We start from the raw sequence: 19,995 nt of genomic DNA, 5'->3' as shown, positions 1-19,995 counted from the left end.
GCGGGAAAGGAGAGCACTGTCAGCTCGGAGCCCGCGGCCCTACGGACACCACCCCGGGCTCGTCACTGCAATGTCCCAGTGTTCTCTCTTCCTCTGATTAGTTAGAAACTTTCAAGGTATATTAGAAAAAAGATCCTATTCTGGTCTTTTAACCCAGGTAAAAGAAATAAGAAAAAAGACGATCAAAACCAAAACATTAATTAAAAGTAGATCTTGGAAAAAATGACATAAGGCAGTTTCTATAAAGATAAACCAGGCAGACACTGAGCTTGTTAAGCAAGTCACAGAAAGGTTCCCTCTCAGGTGCTCTGCCTGAGATCCCGAAGACCTGGGGGAGTCAGTCGGGCCGCGTCACCTGTGAAAGCGTAAAGCCTCTCCATCTTCTGCCATTTCCCGCTGGCGGAGCGCTTCCCATGGACATCCTGCTCTTCCACAGTGATGATTTCAGAAACAGGCACGGAGCAGGCATCTGAAAGACACCACGTCCTCATGTCAAAGGGACTCATTCGAATTCACATGAATACAAGAAGGCCAACTCCAAAAGGCGGAGGACATCCTGCTTTAAAATTCTCACTAGAATAGACAAAGAGAACTGATTGGTGGTTACCAAGGGAAAGGGGGGGTGGGGGAGGGCACAAAGGGTGAAGTGGTGCACCTACAACACGACTGACAATAATGTACAACTGACATTTCACAAGGTTGTAAACTATCATAATCTTAACAAAAAGTTAAAAAAAAAATTCTCACTAGAAATCCAAAAGTCAAAGGAAAGTTATTTGTAACTTTTAAATACAGAGCTAAATAAATTTGGGAAACTCAATGTTATCAGAAGATGGGGTGTTTTATCCCACAGAGGCACCAAATATAGGGTGCGACTTTTTTTTTCCGGTGAGGGGAGAGTGGCCCTGAGCCCACGCATGTCGCCAATCTTCCTCTTTTTGTTTTTCTCCCCAAAGCCCCAGTCCATCGTTGTATATCCTAGTTGTCATTCTAGCATGGCTTGATGAGCTACCAGTGTGCAGGTCGGCGCCCAGGATCTGAACCAGCAAACCCGGGACACAAAGTGGAGTGCAAGAACTTAACCACTCGGCCACGGGGCCGCCCCTGTCAGGTGCAACTTGGCAAACGATTTGCTCAGCCATTTGAGCAGCACGTGCTGACTTTTCTGGGGCAGATGCTGTGCTAAATACGGGGAAGGACGTTCAAGATACAGCGTCTGCCTTCAGCCTGGCTCGGAAATCCAAGTGGGAAAGACGCACATAACTAGAACCGGGGACAACCAGCACTGACCACTGAGTGTGCACGTGAGTCAAGGCCATACTCAGGCTGGAGTCGGGGGTGGGCAGGGGGCTCTGCAAAGGCCTAGGTGGGTCCAATCGGATTCAGGAGAAAGGGGAGACGTGCATGGACCAAGGGGATGGCAGCACTGGACATTCTCTATTATGGGAAAGCCAGGAGGGGCTGCCCACGGCATGTTTGGGGGACAGGTGTAATTACAGGCCTGCAGACGCCTCCAGGTGATGCCTCCAGGTACAGCTGGACACAAACACAGCCATGGGAGCCGTGAGATGACGGCTCGTAACTCAAACCGTGGTCCTGAAGGACTCACCAAGGAAAGCCGAGGAATCGGGAAGCAGAGAAGACGGAAGACCAGGAGCCCCGTCTGAACAGGCTGTGTTCCAAAGCCCATTCGTGAACTGCTCTCAGGGATTTACCATCTATTTTTACACACGAGAACATTGTAATTTGTGGTTAGGTCCTAGGTTGGCTATAAAACCTGCAATACAGCTAAAGTACTATATTTTTGTAACAGCAAAATGAAAAAGAATATTGCCATAACACTTGTAGTAACTTTGCATCATTTTGGAAGTTGCTGCCTATGGAAATCAAGTTATAAGACCCTGGGAAGGCAGTGTCTGGACGGGCTTTGACCACTTCTGAAGCCTGGAGAGGCTGAGGGCGGGGCCCTCCCAGCGCGGCCGACGTGTCCAGGAGGAGGAGGAACAGGTGCTCTTGCAAAGGAGTCAGAAGCCAGCCTCAGGGGCAGCGTGGTCTCAGGCAGTGTCTCGGCACCCGAGAGCCCTGCTCATGGGTCATGGGCATAGGGTGTCAGGTGTGTGGGGAGGGGCTGCGCAGGGCCTCACCCGCAGGCACTCCTCACCGGGAGCGGTGAGGCGGGGCAGACCCTCGCTCAGCCAAGCCCTCCCCACCAGGCCCTCCCTCCTGGGCATCCTGTCTTCTGGGCTCTTATCCTCCCCTCCCTTAGCGCCCAAAGCTGCAGGCTGCAGGCTGCACCCTGCCATCTCCTCCCTTCCCCCTCTGTGGTCAGTGGACACACAGGACAGCCACGAGGGACCAGCGGGGCATCCTGGACACAGGCACACCAACGGGCTCCCTGGCTCTCGGACTTAGCCGTCGCCACCTCTCAGAGCTGCCTTCCTAACGTCCTCCTCATTCCTGAGGTGCTCCCTCACCCTCCTTAGAGCCCCCGAATCTGGCATCGATGTCATCCTTGCATGCAAAGCCCTTCACCGCACCTGACCTCTGCTTCCTCTTCTCCTACAAGACCTGAGCTAATGCAGGCCCATCTCAGCCTCGGGCACATGGCCAGACTCATGGCGGGGCTTTAATAATACTGACGGACTGAGCCAGGGATCGGCCACTTCCTGATAAAACAGCTTGCACCAGGATCCTAGACCACTGAGAATAAACGTCAGGCTCTCCAGCACCCCTGGGTGATCATCTCAGCTATGGTTGTCTGATGAGAAACAGTTGATGGGAAATTATAATAGGCCTAAGTGGGTACAATAGTTAGGAGTAATATAAGTTTCTCAATATTCAAAGATTTTATTTATTTATTTATTTTTCCTTTTTCTCCCCAAAGCCCCCCAGTACATAGTTGTATGTTTTTCATTGTGGGTCCTTCTAGTTGTGGCATGTGGGACACTGCCTCAGCGTGGTTTGATGAGCAGTGCCATGTCCGCACCCAGGATCGAACTGACGAAACACTGGGCCGCCTGCAGTGGAGAGCGCGAACTTAACCACTCGGCCCCGGGGCCAGCCCCAAGTTTCTCAGTATTCAAACAAACAATTGACTGGTTTAAGAAACTGTACATAGACAAAGACAAGAGTCATATGCTATGCCATTAAATTACTAAAAGTGACGAATGACTCCGAGGACAACCCACTGAAAAGAGCCTACAAATTAGTAAATCCTAGTCTTGCTAATTCAGTTTGACAGACTCGAAGAACCGAAGAAGGAAGTGAGAGATGTCAATGCCGCCATGTGCCATGCTGTACCAGTGGCTGACAGCGCGAAGTTTTGCGGTCCCCACGCGGTCCTGTGAGCTGTGCCATGAGCCTGTTACGTCTCACGCAGCAATGGCAGGACCACGTCTGGGAGACACACACGGTCTCTGCTCACTCACTGTCCAGTGCTTCTCAGACACCCAGCTGGCACCCCACACTGTTCCCGGCAGAGACTCCGCTCGGGGAGATGAGGACAGAAGGAGTAACTGGTACTGACGTCAGAGTCGCAGCGCAGAGGAGGGATGCGGAGCGCAGGCTGGGAGGTGCGGGAAGGGCTCAGGGTCTGAGCAGAGCGGCCCAGGACAGAAGCAGGAGGCGAGGAAATGGGAGGAAGGGAGGGAGGCCTCACGGAGAGCCTGCGACTACGGAGCTGGTGGAGCCCTCGCTCGGGAGAGATGGAGCTCAGAAGGAGAGACCTGATCTGACTCGCCTGCTCCTGAACAAGCGAACACGTGTGGGGTAGGACAAGGAACACACGGCAAAGAGTGATGAACCCACCTATGCTCTGCTATGTGTGGCCTGCCCAAAGCCTTATCTGCTCCTTGGGTGAGAGGAAAAACAAACATGCTCAACGAGCAGGACTCGATGAATGATGGGCCCGGAGGAGAGGACGGGTCCGCTCCTGCCTCCATCCGTTACCGCCACTTTACTGGGCTGCTGCCGAGCCGGAACTTCATGACTGTAGATGGGGATGACAGTCTCAAGCCAATAAGGATTTTGGAAAGCTAAGATAACAGGTGAGAAGGGTTCAAGCACGAAACAGGTATTCACACAGAGTGGCTCCTTTCTCGCCAAAGGGTCGAGACAGAGGTGGGGGCTGTGTCCCCCTGAGACCCTGCCCCTCCCGTGTTAAGTCGAGGCCCACAGCTGACACCCGCCGCTGCACTGCTCTGCAGAGCAAATGCCTCCACCGGGCACCCCTCACCGATTGTCCAGCTCGTTCGTATTCGCACCTCGGGAGCATAACGCCCTGGTCTTCAAGACTCTCCCTTCGAGTTAGGAGGCAAAGAACTCCACCAGGAATCTAAGAAAATGGACAGTGACCCGACCCGGCTTCCGTCAGTCAGTGAGCGCCCCCTCTCCCCCGAGCTCAGTTCAGGGGCGATGGTGGGGGCCACCGATGGTCCTCCAAGAGTAAAACGACATCCCCTACACTGGCCAACCTGCCCGTGCTGGCCGGGAGGGGCGTCCAAGCACAGCGGCGTGTGTGGTGTGAACACGCTGATACGTGACCAGGAACAGCAACACATTAGTAAACGTGCAGAGAAATGTTGCAAAGAGTTGTTGGTGGGAATTTGGGGGCCCTTTCATTTTCTACATGATATTAGCATTTCTCAAACGTTTGCTTGCATTGTGCATAACCTTGCACCGCACGTGAGGTTAGGTAAGAAAAGAAAAGATCTTCTGTGAAAGAGCATGCAGTGAGAGGAGAGCTCACCGCAGCTGCCTGGAAGGTAGGTCACTTCCAGAGCAGACCCACCCCGGCCGGTGGCCAAGTCAATACCAGCAACACACCGAGACGAGGGGCCCAGGGCATGTGCTGGCCCAAGGATGGAGAATGTCCCCTTATGGGGCAGCAGCCCCGCCTGAGTCAGGCCAATACCCGCCACGCAGCAGGCGCCTCCCCTGCTGACTCCGCGCTCACCAGTCACCCACTGCCATGGGGGGAATCGCCCTCAGGATCTTACTCATGACCACAGTGTCTCCTGGGCTGACTGTGACCCTGTCCATGGAGGGAGCAGAGGCCGAGGCTCATGGGTGTTACCTTTTTCTTTAGAAAGTGACAACCTGACACCCTCTTTTAAGCAAACTCCTGAGTGAAATATTCTTCTGGAACAGACGGGTACCCGAGGCACAGAACAATCCTGAAACCACAAAACGCCCTGGGTGCGTCCCTAGACCAGCGCTCCTCACCCCGGCACCACCGGCAGTGCAGGATGCTGAGCAGCATCCCTGGGCTGCAGCACGAACGCAGCGGCACCCCGACACTGCCAGTCACTGGCCAAAGTCTCCCGGGGGCAGCATCGCCCGACCGAGAACCACCACCCTGGGGACGACGCGCTCACCAACCAACCGCTTCTCCAAGCAGAAAACATGAAAGAAACTGGGGCCAGTCTCAGGGGCACAGGGAAAGGCAGGGCCCTCTGTCATCTTACCCTGAGCGCCATCCTCATCACAGACCCCCAGGACTGCGCCCGAGGAGCCACGTGTATGACCCACGAGTGTCTCGTGCCCCACCTGCTAAATCTAAACCTGTCTTTTCTACTCCTCCGCTCCCTTCTAGAAACTTCCTCCCCTCCTGCACCCCTTGGCCTGGTGAAGAGTGCTCTGTCCATGCGTTCCCTTGCCCAGCAACACAGGAGCCCCGTCTGACTGTGTACCTGCTCCCAGCTGGCTTCCAGCCTCGCCCCGTTCACCCCGATGCGCAGCCCACTGAGGCCTCGAAGATGCAAATGTGAACGCGGCATTGCTCTGCCTGGATCTTTCCGAGGCTTCCCCCGCAGCCTCGGGACTGTGTTCGGACCCCCTGCTGCCCACTGTGCAGGTTAATTCAACACCCCAGGCTGCAGGCATGGCTGCTATGACCCTTCTACCCCACCCACCTTCCCTGCAAGACCAGGGATGGCGGGGGCGGGGAGGGGTTCCCCCCGCACTCAGGACACTGTAGGGGCCGCTGCCCAGACTTTAGTGAATTCTAATCCCAGCGCCTAAGGCTGCCCAAATAAAGCAAATATTCGAAAACAATGTTGGAATAATAAACAAGCATCAGTGCAGACAACAGAACGTGAAGACCTGCCACCAACAGTGCAGCCCAGTCAGGACGCGGCCTCGTGGGAACACGGCCACTTACGGGCACCACTTACACGCCTCTCCCTACACTAAACTACCAAACAGAAACGACCTTTGTGTTGGTGATGCTGGAACATTCCTGAGAGGGGAAGGGGGGTCCACCCGGGTAACAGTCACCCCTGTGACAGCGCAGAAACAAACCCTGCAAAACTACCCAATGACACATCTGGCTGACGCCGGCGTCCCTGACCACGTGCCCGTCCTTCCCGTCCATGCTCCCGGGGTCCCCACCGCCACCCTGAGGGGGACCACCCAGGGAGGGGACTTGGCTCCCCCCATCTCTCTTCGCTTGGGTGAGATCGCCCAGGTGCAGACGCCACCTGAGGCCCAGCCGAACCCAGGAGGACTCCTCAGCAGGGTTCTGGAGACTCCAGAGCTGGTGGCCGGGGCTCAGGCGGGCACTCCCCCATTAAGGGGCAGTCCCACAGCTGGCAGGGCCCACGCAGCCTCCGCACAGGGTCTGTGGGTTTGAATGCAGTGCCATCACGAGGTGGCCTAATGAGGTGAGCGAGAACAACGGAAGGCACCAAGTGTCCTAAGGGCCACCTGACACCCTCCCCTTTCCCAAACAGACTTCCCTGCCCTCTCTTCCTGCGACCCCAGCCACGCAGGGAATTCTCTGCTGGCACTGGCTGCGTGTGTGTAGCTGCAGGAGGCTCTGTGTGTGCAGCTGGGGGAGGCTGTGTGTGTGGGTGTGTGTAGCTGGCGGAGGCTGTGTGAGTGGGTGTGTGTATAGCTGCGGGTGGCTGTGTGTGCATGTGTGTGTAGTTGGGGGAGGCTGTGTGTGTGTGGGTGTGTGTAGCTGGCAGAGTGGGTGTGTGTGTAGCTGCGGGAGGCTCTGTGTGCATGTGTGCGTGTGGAGCTGGGGGGATGCTCGGGGATGCTCTGCGCCGGTGGAACGCCCTCCCACAGCCGGCTGCCGCAGAGCAGGCCCCTCTTGCTCATGTCTCTGGCCTCTGGCTCTCACTGCCCACCTTCCCCCACCCCTGGGGGACCCTGGGCTGTCACGGGGACACACAACTTGTTTTGTGGGCCATACTGTAGCTTTGGCTGGACCGCCCAGTCCCACCGGCCCAGCTCTGACCCCCTAACCCTCTAAAGCTCCCCCAGGCCTCCTTGCCTTGGCTCACCTTACACCTCGTGTGCCAGCTGTGACAGAATGTTCCAGAAACCATCAAGAAAACCGATCCCCTGTCAGGAGGCTCTGACATAGCGTCCAGGAAAACGTTTTCCTATCTTCTCAAGCTGATCACTTCCCAAGGATTCGTTGCCACACCTCTGCACCATGTGTAAGTCACCGGACAAGACAGTTCTCAACAAAGGGAGTGCTGTCCGCAGGCCTGCTGCGCTTGCACTGTACATCTATTTCTCAAGTGCATCCTGGGGCCTCCTGAGCCCGGTGCGCGGAGCAGCAACTGCTGGTTTTTGGAAGGCCCTCCTTCCCGGGCCGAGCAATCACACACTGACTCGATCCTCTTCAGCATCTCAGTGGGGAAGTCTCACCACGCCAGGGCACAGACAGTGTTCCACGCACCCTTCCCAGGGCTCAGGGGGGCAGCCAACCCTGCGTCCACGTGCACACCACAGGGACCAGCGGAAACATCCATTTGGGGGTTCTCTTCCCTCATTCTAACATGGCTTCAGTTACTTCTGGTCTTGAAAAGACTCGATTTGGAATCCAACAGATACAAATTGTTTTATTACCCTCTATTGATATTACAAATTTTGAGAAACAGATGTTCAAGCAAAGTTGGCCGTAAAAAAAGAACTAAAGAGATCCTATTTAATAATGACAAGACTGTCCTTCCATGGAACGGTAAGTGTTGCTTCCATAACAAAAGTGAGTATTTAAAAAGAAAAAAGTCAAAGTACAGAAGGAACCATTTGAGTTCAAAGAGTAAAATGGGGTAACATGGCTAACGGATCATTAAACCTAGAAGAGCCTTGACAGTATCTGGGGTGAGGAGAACCCAGAGGCCGCTCGAGTCTGAGGAGACACAGGAGAAAGCATGACCTGAAGGAGAACAGCAACACTGTGATAAAGACACACAATAATGTGTGATTAAAAACACACAACAATGTGATAAAAACACAACAATGTGATAAAGACACACACCAAAGTGACAAGACACAACATGATAAAAACACACCACAATGTGGTAAAGACACACACCAAAGTGATAAAGACACAACAATGTGATAAAGACACACAACAATGTGATAAAAACACACAACAATGTGATTAAAAAACAATTTTTGCTAGAAGTGTTTCTTCCTTTTTATTTCTCCCATAAATGTACGTTAAATTGCATACTGGTACCATGTTAAAGTTTAGGATATGTGTGATTAAAGTATAGTTTAGGATAGTATTTTTAAACTTTAGTATTAAAATTTTAAGTAGCATCAACTTTTGCAATATTGTAAAAACTGAGCAAATTCAAGAAGATAAATAGAGGAGAAGAGGGAAATTTTCAACCAAATTAGAAATAAATCCCCTAAATTTTGCATACTTATTTGATACTTTTATAGTACACTATTAAACATCTTATAAACCAATGATCAAGATTCATTTTGATCATTTTTGTTCATTGAAAATAAATTATACCACTTCTCTGACACATTACCAATTCCAGAGTAGCATGGCATGAATTTAGAGGGTTGTCCTGGATTGTGTAACGCACAAATAACCTGCTCAGGAAGTAAAGTAACTATGTTCTAATCACAAACTCACATGGACAACACCTCTGTCCTCAGTCAGGACACACCGGCTCCCTCCTTGTGCTCCCTCTTCCAGAAACGGTCTACACACTAGATACGTGCACACACGCACCCCGATACACACACACACACACATCATGCCAGATACACACCAGATATACACACACGCACACACATGGCCACCTGCCTCACCCAGGGTTTTCTGCTTCTCAGCTTAAACACCATCTCCTCATCGAGGCCTCTGGGCTGCCCCCCAGCAGCACCTCCCCATCTGTGATTACCGCACGCATGTACACATGGACACGTGTAGGTGTGTATGCTTGCACGCATGTACACATGTACACGTGAAGGTACTCACGCAGCGGCTTTTCTGCCCGCGTACTAGGTCACAGCTCCCCCAGGATGGCCTTGCCTGTTCTGTTCAGAGCTGCGCGTGTGTCCCCATCCGTCACCTCACACAGGGGGCCTGGCCAACCCCGCTCCAGCCCTGGTGTCTGTCCTGTCACGCTGTTTTCACAACCATACACCAGCTTTACCCCAGGAGGCATCGTTGTCATCATCGTCATAAGGGCCATCCGTGAGCGCAACTTTGTGCTGACTGTGTCAGCTCGACAATCGTCATAGCACCCGAAAGGCAAAGACTGTGGCCCTCGCTTTACAGAGGGCCTCACCCAAGATCCTCAGACCCTCTCTCCTCTGCAGCTCAGAAGGCAGAGAACTCGTCCAAGCCACGGTCAACAGCAGGCCCAGGACTAGCTTTTGGTGAATCTATCAAAAAATTTCCCCTTCAGTGTTCAGAGGTTAAAGGGAGCCCACCAAACTCACATGCAGCTGGCGGAGCGAGCGGGGCACGTCCTCATGTGCCCACTGGCCCTGCCCGCCTGTGCCTGGCGCCCGGGACAGGCAGCAAAGTGTGTGCACGTTAACAACCACAAAACCACTCAGAAGGGGCAAAGAAAAAGACCTTTTTTTTTTAAATAAACAATAATTAAGCAGCCAAGTATAGCAAACTGTGTTTGAATATCTTTGATTTTGAAGGATTGTAGTTTCATTTACAACAATATCCTTATAAATAACGATTCAGAGTGGGTCACTGTGTGCTTCTGCACATCTTATAAAGCCATATTTTAAGCAATCTTCATTGCTTCTCAGAATGCAGCTCAGATGAGCCAGACCCAGGGCCTGAGGTCACCCCCCAACCTCTACTCTCACTTCCAGATCCTTCCGCCAAACGTGAACATGCCCCCGTGTATTTCAGCTACTTATTAATTTCTCTTCTAATAATCAAAGAGTCCATCTGAAGGGCCACTGGTACTGGTTCAAATATTACGATTGTTAAAAACGCAAACAAATGTTCTCATACAATAAAGTTCTTTCCAAAAATGGACTGAAATTTTGTAAGCAAATCTCCGCTGAAGGTTTCAGTGCTTTTGCTGACAAAAGACAGTGCTCCTGGGCTCCCCTCACAACCACCGTGACGCGTGTTGACAGGCAGCTACTGTCCAATAAAGGGGATGACCAGACAGCTGCCACATTCCAGAAAAATCACTGGTGATGCCAGCGCGAGAGGCTGCACCACTGCTGACCCGTAGCGACCCGGGGAACGCTGGCCCAGGGGAGCTGAGAGGACTCTATCTTCCATCAGCTCCTCTTCAGTCCTGTTCTGTTTTTCAGCGCCCGTCACGACCCAGTAAAACTCAACCAACTTCACCATCTTGATGCCGATGAGAAACCACCAGCTGTCAATCGGCTTTGCCGTTACAAGTTTCTAGACTAAACATGCACCCAGCAGCCTCACTTCCAACAGGAGAGCGACTTCCTGTGTGTCACAGGGGCAGCACACTTGTGTAAGCTCGCGTGCACACACACACACACATGTGCATAACTGGGGGCAGGGGCAGGGTGGTGGCAGCAGGGTCCCCGCAGACTTGCAGGAGGCCTGAATCGAGACCAGAGCACAAAACAAGTTCACCATCAAGGGCACAGCTCTGGGGGTCTGCCCAGTGGCACAGCGGTTAAGTGCGCACATTCTGCTTCTCAGTGGCCCAGAGTTCGCCGGCTTGGATCCCGGGTGCGGACATGGCACCACGTGGCATGCCATGCTGTAGTAGGCATCCCACACATAAAGTAGAGGAAGATGGGCATGGATGTCAGCTCAGGGCCAGTCTTCCTCAGCAAAAAGAGGAGAATTGGCAGTAGTTAGCTCAGGGCTAATCTTCCTCAAAAAAAAAAAGGGCACAGCTCTGCTGCCACGTGACCTCCACAAATGGCAGCCCCGTTTGAGAGAGAGTAGACGGGGCCGCACGGGGGTAGCCACTGCCCCACCGTGCCCGATGGAGCGGTCTGCTGTGTTGTGTTGTGAGTCTGAGACCTACATCCACACGGAAGTTGGAGGATGGCGAAGGCAAAGAGAAAAGCACAGCACCTGACCCTCTGCACGCGTCCCCTCGCGAGCGCCTGAACAATAAAGGCCACCCCAGAGGAAGGGGCCCAAGAGATCCGAGTCAGCGGCACCCGTCCTAATTCCCCCTGTGATTTACAGGCATGATGTTTCCCGGTACTGCAGCGCTCATCAAACGCTCGCTGAAGGAACTCCTGAGCTATCACAGCTGAGGGTGCGCCCACGAAAGTGAAGACAGAAAAAGAGCTTATGTCCACACGGCCACAGGAATCCAGAACCACCACACAGACGACAAATTCCCCTGAGAGTCAGTCTGTCCCCGAGCTCGCCGCCTGCCACCTCTCTGCTTTCCGTCTGTTCCACGCACACCACATCTGGAGCTGCAGGTCCACACACGACACTGCAGGGCCGCGTCAGGCTGAAGGCCACGCCGCCCCACCCGGGCTGAGCCCGGCCTCCGGAGGACTGAAAATGAGAGCCGGGAAGAGAGCCTGCTGGCCTCGCGAGACGACTCACACCCCCAAGATCAAATCAGCGGCCGCTGGGCGACCATCTGGGACCCGGTCCAGCACTGGGGGAGCAGCGTCCCCGGCAGGCCCCTGACTGAAGGTCTCGGCATCGACCGCGGCGCTGCAGCTCAGGTCCAGTTGACAGTCTGCGGATGGGACTCGAGGGAAGGGCGGCTGGCGGGCGTGGAGGCCCCTCGGGAGGCACAGCGGAGCCCAAGGGTCTGGCTGGTTACAGAGCACACCCGTGTGCCAGCTCTAGCCTGCCTGAGCGCCCCACGGGGCTGGACCTCCAGGACCCTTTGGCACGGTCCAGTTATAACGCTCCTGGACAATGAGGGACTGGCAGCCCCGAGGGGAGAGTGACCTGCTGGTCGCCGATGGCACTGGGGCAGATGCCAGCAGGTCTGGCTGCAAGGCCACCCGACACCACGGCCCAGAGTCACTGGGGACCTGCCATTCCAGGCTGCGGCCCCACCCCTGCACCTGTCAGCTCCTCATTCAACGGCCTTCCCTGGGCACCGTGACGTGAGGCTCCTCGCAGAAGCCAGTCCCAGATAAAAGGCTGCTCCGACCCTCCAACTACAGACGATTCCGAAATTTAAGGGACAGGATTATGTGACATTTACGATGGTGACATCAATTCCTAATAGGAAAAAAAGCCACAAGGAGAGCGGTAGACTTCAGTGGCCTCAAAAGAAGAGAAGAATTTGGATTTCCATTGAAAACAAACGGCATTTTGAGGACAAAATATATAAATGCAATCAATTTTCAAATCTCTCTTCAAGTATTACATATTTTCTCCTAAAGCATAAATATCATTTAAGGTAACTTTTCACTTCTAAAAACGCACCCAAGACCCTGCAGATATGAACAAACCCTGGCCTCGCACGGCCTACTGTGCGACTCATAACCTGTGAACCGCAGGTCCACACTTGGCAAATCCACTGCGGGAGGTGACAGAGGGACGCACAGGGGACAGACAGACAGATGCTGTGTAAGCACCTACTGCGTGCCCACCTGCTACACCAGCTGTCTCTATAGTATTATTTCAGTTTCAGTCAAAAACATGCAAATCTGGGTAACAGCTACCTGTCAGACTCCACCACCCAACACAGGTAATTCTCAATGGTAAATTCTTGTGGTAAAAACCATCTCCTAACTGCACAAGGTATACAGTTACCCTGACAACGCCCGCAAGCTCCACAGGAACGAGAAATTAGCCGTGCAGTTGAACGTTTCAAGGTCGTGCTCTCAAAGCTCCGGAAGGCGGTGGGCGGGCGGCACGGGACCTGGGGGCCCTCCCCGACCTGGGCCACAGTCCCACTCGCTGCGTGCAGGTGTCCTCACACCGCAATGTGCCGGAAGCCTGGATCTTTATATGGAATCTCCTGATTTTAAAATGCTGGGTATAATTTTAAAGGGAAAAGAAAACTCACTGTGCAGGTCAGACAAAAAACTATCTGTGAGCCAAATTTAGCCCCAGGGCCACCAGCCCGCAGCCTCTGGGGAAGACAGTCTGTAGTTATTCTGACCACGTGGGTCACAGACGAGCGCCTCAGCGCCTAGTCAGGCATTTTACCCAGTCTAGCCTGACACAAAAAGTTTAAAACGAAATCCGGTTTCTACCATTGAAAACAAGCCAGCAGCACTTCTGACCGATTTTTGATGAGCTCTATTGAGCTACGCAGCTGCCACACCAAAGTTATCTGTCTAGAAGAAGAGTGGCAAGTCCTATCAAACTTCTCAACAGCAGACACCATTTCTATTAGAAAAATGATTGTTTCTAGTTAATGGTCTATTTTAATAATGAAATTTCCACTTGTAACTATTTCTTTTTGGTGGTTTGTTTTAATAATAAAATAATTTCAACCAAAAATGTAAATATATCCTAGCAAGCCCCCAAAGTTCACGATGCTCAGATGAGGTACCTGATAATCATAATTTACTGTTATGTGACCCAATAAAGCATGACCTTTGACCTCTGTCTGCACACAAGCAGTGGCCGCCACAATGTCTTTTCTTCTTAATTGCGGGGACACATCTTGAGTAAACAGGGTCCGTTCCCCATGGAGCCCACCCCAATCTAGTCCCAGGACACCAGCCTGGGGGGATCATGGTCTGCTTGCCCATACACCTGCAGGGCCTGTCTGTCTGTCTGTCCACCACTGTGGCACCCAGCAGATGCCATGGATGCTCCCAGAAGGAACCCTCCCTGACAGCCTCTCTCGGGCTTCCTCCCACCTCAGACTACCCTCTTCATCCTCTACTGACCCAGCGTCAAGCCCCGCTCCAAAGCCCACCTTTCCTCCATCTGGCCAAACTGCAGCACTGACCACTGGCCAGAATGCCCAGGAGGGAGCTCTGGGGCAAGAGCGCTGAGGGACGAGACCCTGGCACTGCCTAGCTGTGTGACCTTGGGCAAATTACTAGCTTTTCTGTGCTCAGTTATGTTACCTGTAAAACGAGAGATGTGAGAATTAACGGGTTATGACATGTAAAATGCTGAGAGAGCGCCTGGTGCCAGGACGCGTCCGTCCGTGTCAGCTGTTCTCACACTTGCCCTGACACCTGAGCAAACAGCCTCTTCCACTGTGACTCGACGGCAAAGGGTCAGTCCCCTCAGCGATCACCATGTGCTGGAGGGACACTTAACCCCTGAGGCTCAAAGACTCCAGAAGGTGGTGGCTGCTGTCGGGTCCTCCCCAGCCACGGGACCGCACAAGCTCCAGCAGGAAGGGGCCTTGGGAGAGTCTGTGGAAGGAGGAGGTGGGGTGGGGAGGATTTGCACCCCTGGAGGGCGAGATGGGCAGTAGAGAAAGGAGGACGAAGGACCAGAAGTGGAAGAAGGGAGAGCACAGGCTGCTGCTTAGGAAAAGCGGACAGGCCGGGGTAACCGTTTCTAGCCAGGTTTATGGGGAAGAAGAGAGACGGGGTGGGGGCAGGTGGGCCAGGGCCGCACCCGGAACCCCACGGTGCTCTCTGAGTGGCTGTGGGCTGAATTAATGTCCAGCTCGGTCGAGTCTTACTTAAACCTTTCCAGATTATTCTAGGCACAAAATCTGGAATCCTCATGCCCGTGAAACATTTCAAGATGGTATCTTTCTCTCGAAGGGTATTCAATTATCAGATATATCGCGGTTTTATGCCAAACTTTAAAACAAGTGAGTCACAAAGATTTATGAGTAATCCTTAAAAACCCCAGACAGCCTGCCCAGCGCTGTCTCACCAGGGTCGCTCATTCGCTCAGCATTGCTAAGTGGCAGACGCCGGGCAGACAGGGGCCGAGCATGAACAGAAACCCCCGCCCTCTGGTGGTTAACATTCTGATGCCGGGAGATACCCAATCAACAATAAAATTGAGGGGCTGGCCCGTGGCCGAGTGGTTAAGTTCGCACGTTCTACTTTGGTGGCCCAGGGTTTCGCCGGTTCGGATCCTGGGCGTGGACATGGCACCGCTCATCAGGCCACGCTGAGGCAGTGTCCCACATGCCACAACTAGAAGGACTCACAACTAAAAATATACGGCTATGTACCAGGGGGCTTTGGGAAGAAAAATGAAAAAATAAAATCTTAAAAACAAAAGAAACCAATAAAATTGATATGTTTTATCAATTTGTCCAGAGAGTCATAAATGCTATGGAGAAGCAAACAGCAGGGATGCAGGGCTGGGAGGGTGGAGAGGGGCGGGGAGGCCTCATTGAGAAAGTGAAATCTGGGGGCTGGCCCCATGGCTGTGTGGTTAAGTTCAGGTGTTCCGCTTCAGTGGCCCAAGGTTTCGTGGGTCCGGATCCTGTGTATGGACATGGTACTGTCCATCAAGCCATGCTGAGGCAGCGTCCCACACAGCACAACCAGAGACACTCACAACTAGAATATACAACTATGTACTGGGGGGCTTTGGGGAGAAAAAGAAAAAAAAGACAACAAAGACTGGCAACAGATGTTAGCTCAGGTGCCAATCTTTAAAAAAAAAGAGAGAGAGAAAGTGAAATCTGAACAAAGACTCCATTGCTATCTCAGTAAACAGCCAGTGCAAAGGCCCTGAGGCACAAGCATTCCTGTGGAGTTTAGAGACTGGAGGGGGCCAGCGGGTCCAGAGCAGAGTGAGGGGTGAGATGAGTATCAGAGAGGCAGGTGCCCCGGGAATGAAGGTCTTGAGGCCGCTAGCTTCACTCTGCTTCTCTTGAGAGAAGTGGGTGCCGCCAGCAGGTCAGGCTGCCAAAACCTGCACGGTGGAAGGTCACACGTTCCTGTGCCCACCAGCACCGCACCCTGAGCGAGAGACGGAAGCTCCACCCCCCGGGGTAGGTGACTCCTGCACACCCGGATGGCACTCAGGGCCCTGGGGAGCAGTGGTCCCTGGCACCTGTCCTGGGGCTCTGCCTGCAGGTCTCTGGTGACCGTGCAGGAGCGCCCGGCGGGGAGCAGGGCAGGCAGCGCTGGACTGCGGCCGAGCTGCTCAGGACACTCACCGCCTCAGGGAGCTACTCTAGACGCTTCTCGGCCCCGGGCACCCATGCCGTGTTGTTGGGCGAGGAGCAGACAGAAGTCAGGAGCCCCCGTCTCCAAGGAGCCCACATCCTAAGCAAGGACTTCTAACGGAGCGCAACTTTTGGCCGGTGAGCCCCGAGTGCCAACCCTCAGGCCTCCTCCGCGGACCCTTCTCTATCAGGCCGCCCAGGGGCCTGGGGTGCAGGCAGAGCCTCCACAGGCCTGGCATCGTCCCCCAGGGCCCCCGAGAGGCTGCGTGGTCCCGGGGCCGAGGGAATGGGAGGCTGTGCAGGAGGGCGCCGCCGGAGCCCCTGGGCGAGGAGGGAGGCGTGTGCTGGCCCGGGGCTGCACCTTCCAACCCAGAAACCTCTACACGTGTGCACACACATGCACACACTCACACGCATGTGTGCACACACACACTCACACCTGCCCTTTGAGCAGGGCCTGGGAGAGACAGGCTGCAAATGCCCCACTGCTGATGGCTCCCGCCTACCACCACGGACAGAGACATCATCAACATTCTGTTCCAGAAAGACAGCGTGACCCCGTGTCCTTCTAAGACCATAGCCCCGGAAAAGAGAAACGATTCCCCACATCCTCAAACAGCCCTGACCGAACAGGGACACACTGTTACCTTTGTAGCTCCCTGTCTTTTCACACCAGGGGACAGCCCAGCCATCCTGAGGCACTAGGCTGGCCGGTGACTGGGCCACAAGTCAATGGCTCCTAAATGGCCACCCAGGCCATCCTTGAGGTGGCACAGGACGCTCCATCAGCACCTGCGACAGGGCAGAACGTGACACGGCCAAGCCAGCCCTCAGGGGACGCTGCGTCGGCCGCACAGCCCAGGCGCCTGCAGGGCCAGTTCTCAGCTGGTCCCCAGAACGGGGCTCCCCCTGAGAAACGGAAGGTTTGGCGAGCAGGGCAGACCCTGCTCCTTTGTGTCCACAGGCGGTGGGTTCAGGAAATGTGCAGCATTGACTCCTGACCTGCAGATGTCACACCAGCTAAACCAACTCCATGACAGCCGCATCTCCACACACAGGACACTGCCGTCTCCGAGCCACACTTGAGCTGTCTCGTTCGTTCCTCAGCCCACAAGCAACCCCAGATGCGCACTCACACCCTAGCGACCAAAGGGGTCGGAGAGCTGAGGGCCCTGGACAGGGCCTCGTGGGGGCTGAGCCCTGGGGACAGGACTGGTTTCTGTCCCAAGACCCCACCTGCTAGGAAAGGCCAGTGGGGGCTACCGAAACAAACCCCCAGAGCCACATCCTCGAAGGGGCGCACCCTAGGACTTCAGCATCCAGCTCCAGGGCAGGCTTCCCGACCGGGTAGCTGAGTCCCTCTGAGCCCCAGATGGCCATCTCTGAAATGTGGACAACACTAGGACCGCTCCAAGGGCCGTGGCGCGGATTTGGGGAGGCAGGAACAGCACTGCAGGCACAGTGTCTGCCTAAACAGACACAGCACCCAGACTTCAGTTCCGGCCAGGGTGAAGGGGGCCCACGACCGCCTCTCTCCCCTCTGACGCCACTAGGAGCTCTGGCCGAGAAGAGAGGGGCGATTGAGTGACGACTCTAAAAGCAAACAGCAGCGGCCACTGGCTGGAGAAGCCGCCCTGGGGAATGAGCAGTGTGGTGTGGGGCGTCTCCAGGAGTTCCCTTCCTCCTCGCCCTCCAGCTCTGACCCAAGGGCGGCCGGAGATCTGGAAAAGCAGGCTGATGTGGACAGCAAAGGGCACCGAGAGAAACCGATCCCTCTGGCTTGAGGAGCCAGGGCGTGGTGGGAGGAGAGGGCTGGAGGAGCGTGTCCTGGCTCTGTGGAGGACTGACTCAAGTCCAGGCTCAACGCCGGCTGGGCTTGTGCAGAGCACACTGGGCAGCATGGGCTCAGTGCTGGCCGGGTTCGTGCAGGCACACCAGGCAGCATGGGCACCTGGGGAGCCGACTGCCACACGTGCCAGCACGCAGGTGCCAGCACACTCGGCCCTGAGTGATGAACGCTGGGCCCAGCAGCATGACAGAGCCCTTGAGTGCTGGACTGAGGTGGAATCCCACTCCGCAACATGAGACGGACTCGTTGTCTGTGCCCAACCAGGCTGAGCACCTGTGAAAAACAAAAATTCTCCAAAGGATTTTAACAGAACCCAGAGTCTTACAACATAGTATTCAAACTGTCCAGGAAACAATCCCAAAGCAATCAAGACACTAAGAACCAGAAAACACTGACATCCTCAAGGGAAAAGACAATCAACAGATGCCAAACCTGAGATGACCCAGAAACTGGAGGCATCAGAGAAAACATCACAGCAGCCTCGATAACCACGCTCAGGGAGGTAGAACTGAACATCTTAAAATGAATGGAACGAGAGAAGTTCTCAGGAGAAAAAAAGAAACTATGAGAAGGGATCGAATGGAAAATCTAGAATTGAAAAGCACAGTATCTGAAATACAAAATTCACGAGGGCTCAGCAGCAGGAGGAGTGTGACAGAGGAAGGTCAGTGCAGTGGAACACAGGTAGTAGGAATAATCCATTCTGAAGAATGGAGAGAAAAACAGGTGTTTACAAAATGCACAGGGACCTTCTGCTTCCACGACGGCGGACTAGGCACACTTTCCCCTAGTCCTCCGCTGGAGCATGTACAACACAAACACAGGAGGACTCTGACAGGTGGAGAGAAGGAGCCAGGGAAGGACACAGTGTTGAGTTGCCTGGGTTTTCTTTTTTCCTCAGGAATCTCAGATTTGGAGCTGAAGAAGCTGGCAACCCAGAAATGCCAATAGGTACAAGCAAAAAACTCCAACAAAAGTCTGCTCTGTCTCTCCAAAGGACCAGCAAAGGGCAGCCCAGCAAAACCAAAAACTTCTAGACAAGAACCGCACTACTCCAGACAACACACCGAAAACATTGGCCCCAGCCCCCCACACACCAGCAAAGGCCAACTGGGAGCCTGGACTCCTACCCTCAAGGCTGTAACGAGGTACTGACATGCCTCACCAGGCTGGTGTGACAGAAGGCCAAGCAGGGAGCCAAAACTTTCACCCCAGCCAGCCGGTAAGGAGCCTCACTCCCCTCAGGTGACGGTGCAGACACAGAAGGAGCTGGACTCCCACCTCCACCCAGCCGTGGTGAGGTGCCCTGTCCTCCTTGCAGGAGTGCCGTCAGAGGAGACCTAGCAGAGAGTCAGGACTTGCACCACCGTCCACCTCTGCCCACCCAGGTGTCGGGGAGACCCTGCGGGGAGCAGTCAGAGGGCCCCGCTACATGTCCCAGCCAAGGAAGTATCATCGGAGGCCTGGTGGGGCCAGAACTCCTGCCCCACGCAGCAGCAATGAGGAGCCCCTCCCTAGTTGTCAACAACGCTGGGGGGAACCCGGGCGTCTGCTCCCTTGGCAGTAACTAAGCACCCCGTTCCCTGCTGAGGCAGGTTGGAGAAAGTCAGCTAAAACAAAAGGTTTAAATAAGACCCAAAGTTTCACAACATAACATCAAATGTTCAGGTTTCAACTGAAAATCAATCACCACACCAAGAACCAGGAAGATCTGACGCTGAATGAAGCCAGACCATCACTGGATGCCAATAGTGAGGGACAAAGATATTGGAATTATCTGACGAGGATTTTAAAGCAGCCATGATGAAAATGTTTCACGAGTAATTACAAACACCCTTAAAACAAGTGAAGACAAATAAAGACTCAGCAGAGAAAAAG

At 54.0% G+C, this 19,995-nt stretch overlaps 1 protein-coding gene across 1 annotated transcript in view; it reads right to left on the bottom strand.

Moving 5' to 3' along the window:
- The window catches only part of CERK (ceramide kinase), a gene marked incomplete at its 5' end in the record, with an annotated part of 67,770 nt that overhangs the window by 32,547 nt on the left and 15,228 nt on the right, over positions 1-19,995 (bottom strand). The window contains one exon of the mRNA XM_046646298.1: positions 356-469. Coding sequence (XP_046502254.1) covers positions 356-469 — 114 coding nt within the window. The remainder of the gene's footprint in view (positions 1-355; positions 470-19,995) is intronic.

Source organism: Equus quagga, chromosome 19 (assembly GCF_021613505.1).
Source record: "Equus quagga isolate Etosha38 chromosome 19, UCLA_HA_Equagga_1.0, whole genome shotgun sequence".
In the NCBI taxonomy this organism is placed as follows: Eukaryota; Metazoa; Chordata; class Mammalia; order Perissodactyla; family Equidae; genus Equus; species Equus quagga.
The sequence above is the reverse complement of the archived record's forward strand: the minus strand, read 5'-3'. Positions and strand labels throughout refer to the sequence as shown.